Source organism: Trachymyrmex cornetzi, unplaced genomic scaffold (assembly GCF_001594075.2).
Source record: "Trachymyrmex cornetzi isolate Tcor2-1 unplaced genomic scaffold, Tcor1.1 scaffold520, whole genome shotgun sequence".
In the NCBI taxonomy this organism is placed as follows: domain Eukaryota; kingdom Metazoa; phylum Arthropoda; class Insecta; order Hymenoptera; family Formicidae; genus Trachymyrmex; species Trachymyrmex cornetzi.
In genome coordinates, this window is record NW_017299829.1 from 65,580 (window position 1) to 67,650 (window position 2,071).

The 2,071-nt window shown below is 35.5% G+C and overlaps 1 protein-coding gene across 1 annotated transcript in view; it reads left to right on the top strand.

Annotated features, from left to right (window-relative positions):
* The window catches only part of LOC108765740 (52 kDa repressor of the inhibitor of the protein kinase-like), a gene marked incomplete at its 3' end in the record, with an annotated part of 2,276 nt that extends 524 nt beyond the window's left edge, over positions 1-1,752 (top strand). The window contains exon 3 of the mRNA XM_018514581.1: positions 1,187-1,752. Coding sequence (XP_018370083.1) covers positions 1,187-1,752 — 566 coding nt within the window. The remainder of the gene's footprint in view (positions 1-1,186) is intronic.
* Between the last annotated feature and the right edge of the window lie 319 nt (positions 1,753-2,071).

Sequence of the window (2,071 nt, forward strand, 5' to 3'; positions counted from 1 at the left end):
GGGCGACAGACGCGCGCGCGCGTGCCGAGTAAAAGCGTATACGGTGAGATCTTAACGTGCCTTTTCATGCTGACACTTAATGCTCATTTTTAGTCTCAAAATTGATCACATAATCAAAATTGACGATTCATAGTCGTCGATTTTGATCACGTGACCTATTTTGACGCTAAAAATGAGCGTCGATCGTCAGCATGAAAAGGCACCTTTATGGTAGTTTTGCAATTATCAGCCCATCACCATGTGGCGCTCACCTAACAGTTTTAGTTCCAATATTTCTCACTATTGCGCTCTGCACTGGCCTTTTTACTTATATAACGGCCGGTAGCGGCTTATCGTCCATATTAACATCTATGCTGTATCCAACTATATCACGATATAAAGAATTGAGTCGGAAAACCAATCAAGGGAAAACCAGAACAAGAAAAAGATATAAAGAATCTTTATATTCTGGTACTCGGATGATAAATATGTAATTATCTGATTTGCTCTCCCATAATTCTAATACTTGTGTCAACGTGACAGTTTTTTCGTTGAAGTATTATTATTATTTATTTTATTATATAAAATAAAATATTCTAGTATGGACATAAGAAATTTTTTTAAAAAGCCGAGGTTAGAGACAACTGACCAGTTTCCTTCTCCTTCAGTTTCCTCTTCCTCGAGCATCGCCACTAGCAGACCTAGCAGTACCGCCAGTAACAGTACCCTTACTTCAGTCTCTTCTGCTACTTCTAGTATTGGGCTTTCATTTACAAGCGAAAACTTTCAGAAGTTTGATATTGGGCGATATATCGGCGCAATCTCAAAGCTGTCCTTTGATGAAAAATGTGAAATTTTTATAAATACATGGTTTCCGGAGAAAAGCTATAACTTTAAAAAACAAGGTAAAAAAAGGAGTTTTCGATATGAATGGCTACAGATATATTCCCCTTGGTTAGCATATTCTGAAGTTATCAACGGTGCTCTTTGTAAATTTTGTGTGCTCTTCAAGCCAATGGTCCATAGAGGATTTCAAAATTCTTTTATCTTGAAAGAGAGGGTTTGATAAATATAAAGATTTTAATGAAGCAGCACGAAATCATGTTCAGATCGAGTGGCATAAACAAGCTCTTTCAGAGGGAACCAGTTTATTAGCCATTAAAAAAAACAAGAAACAAAGCATTGTTAATATAATTTCTCATTCCAGATTAGAGTTGATTACAAAGAATCGTGAAAAGTTAGGTTCAATTATACGAACAATAATTTTCTGCGGAACTCATGATTTGGCTCTTCGTGGCAAAAATTCATCTGAAGATAATTTCAAAGATCTTTTAAACTTTCGGGTGCAAGCTGGTGATTTGATTTTGAAACATCATTTGGAAGAAGGCGCACAGAATGCACAATACACATCTGTTAGAATTGAGCATGAGATAATTGGAATTTGTGAAAGCATAATAGCAAATGACATTGTTTCAAAAGCTAACAATTCCAAATGCTTCTCAATTTTAGCAGATGAGACCTGTGATATTGCTGGGGTAGAACAACTTTCTTTAGGCGTCAGATTTGCGCATTTTGAAGATGGCAAATTAACTATACAAGAAGAGTTCCTTGGCTTTGTTGAACTTAAAAAATTTGATGCTCAGTCTATTTCCGATGCTATTTTGTCGAAGTGCGAAAGCTTAAAGTTGAATATGGCATATTGTGTAGGTCAGGGTTATGATGGATGCTCTGTAATGTCGGGAAAAGAGAATGGTGTGAAAAGTATAATACAACGTAAGTATCCAAACATTCATTATGTTCATTGCTCGTCACACAGATTGAACTTGGTTGTCCATGATTTAAATAAATTGAGTGATGTCAGGAATACTATAGGTACTATAAAAGAAATAATTAACTTTTTCAGGGAAAGTAATATTCGAAGACAATTAGTTCCTTCAATCTCTATGCTTTGCGAAACTCGTTGGACCGAGAACCACAAAACTATTCGCTTGTTTAAAAAGCATTTTGAAACTATATTAGAAAAATTATACGAAATGTCTGAAGGATTCACAAGTGGTAAGCAAAAAGCGTATTATTTATATTGTGCCGCAAC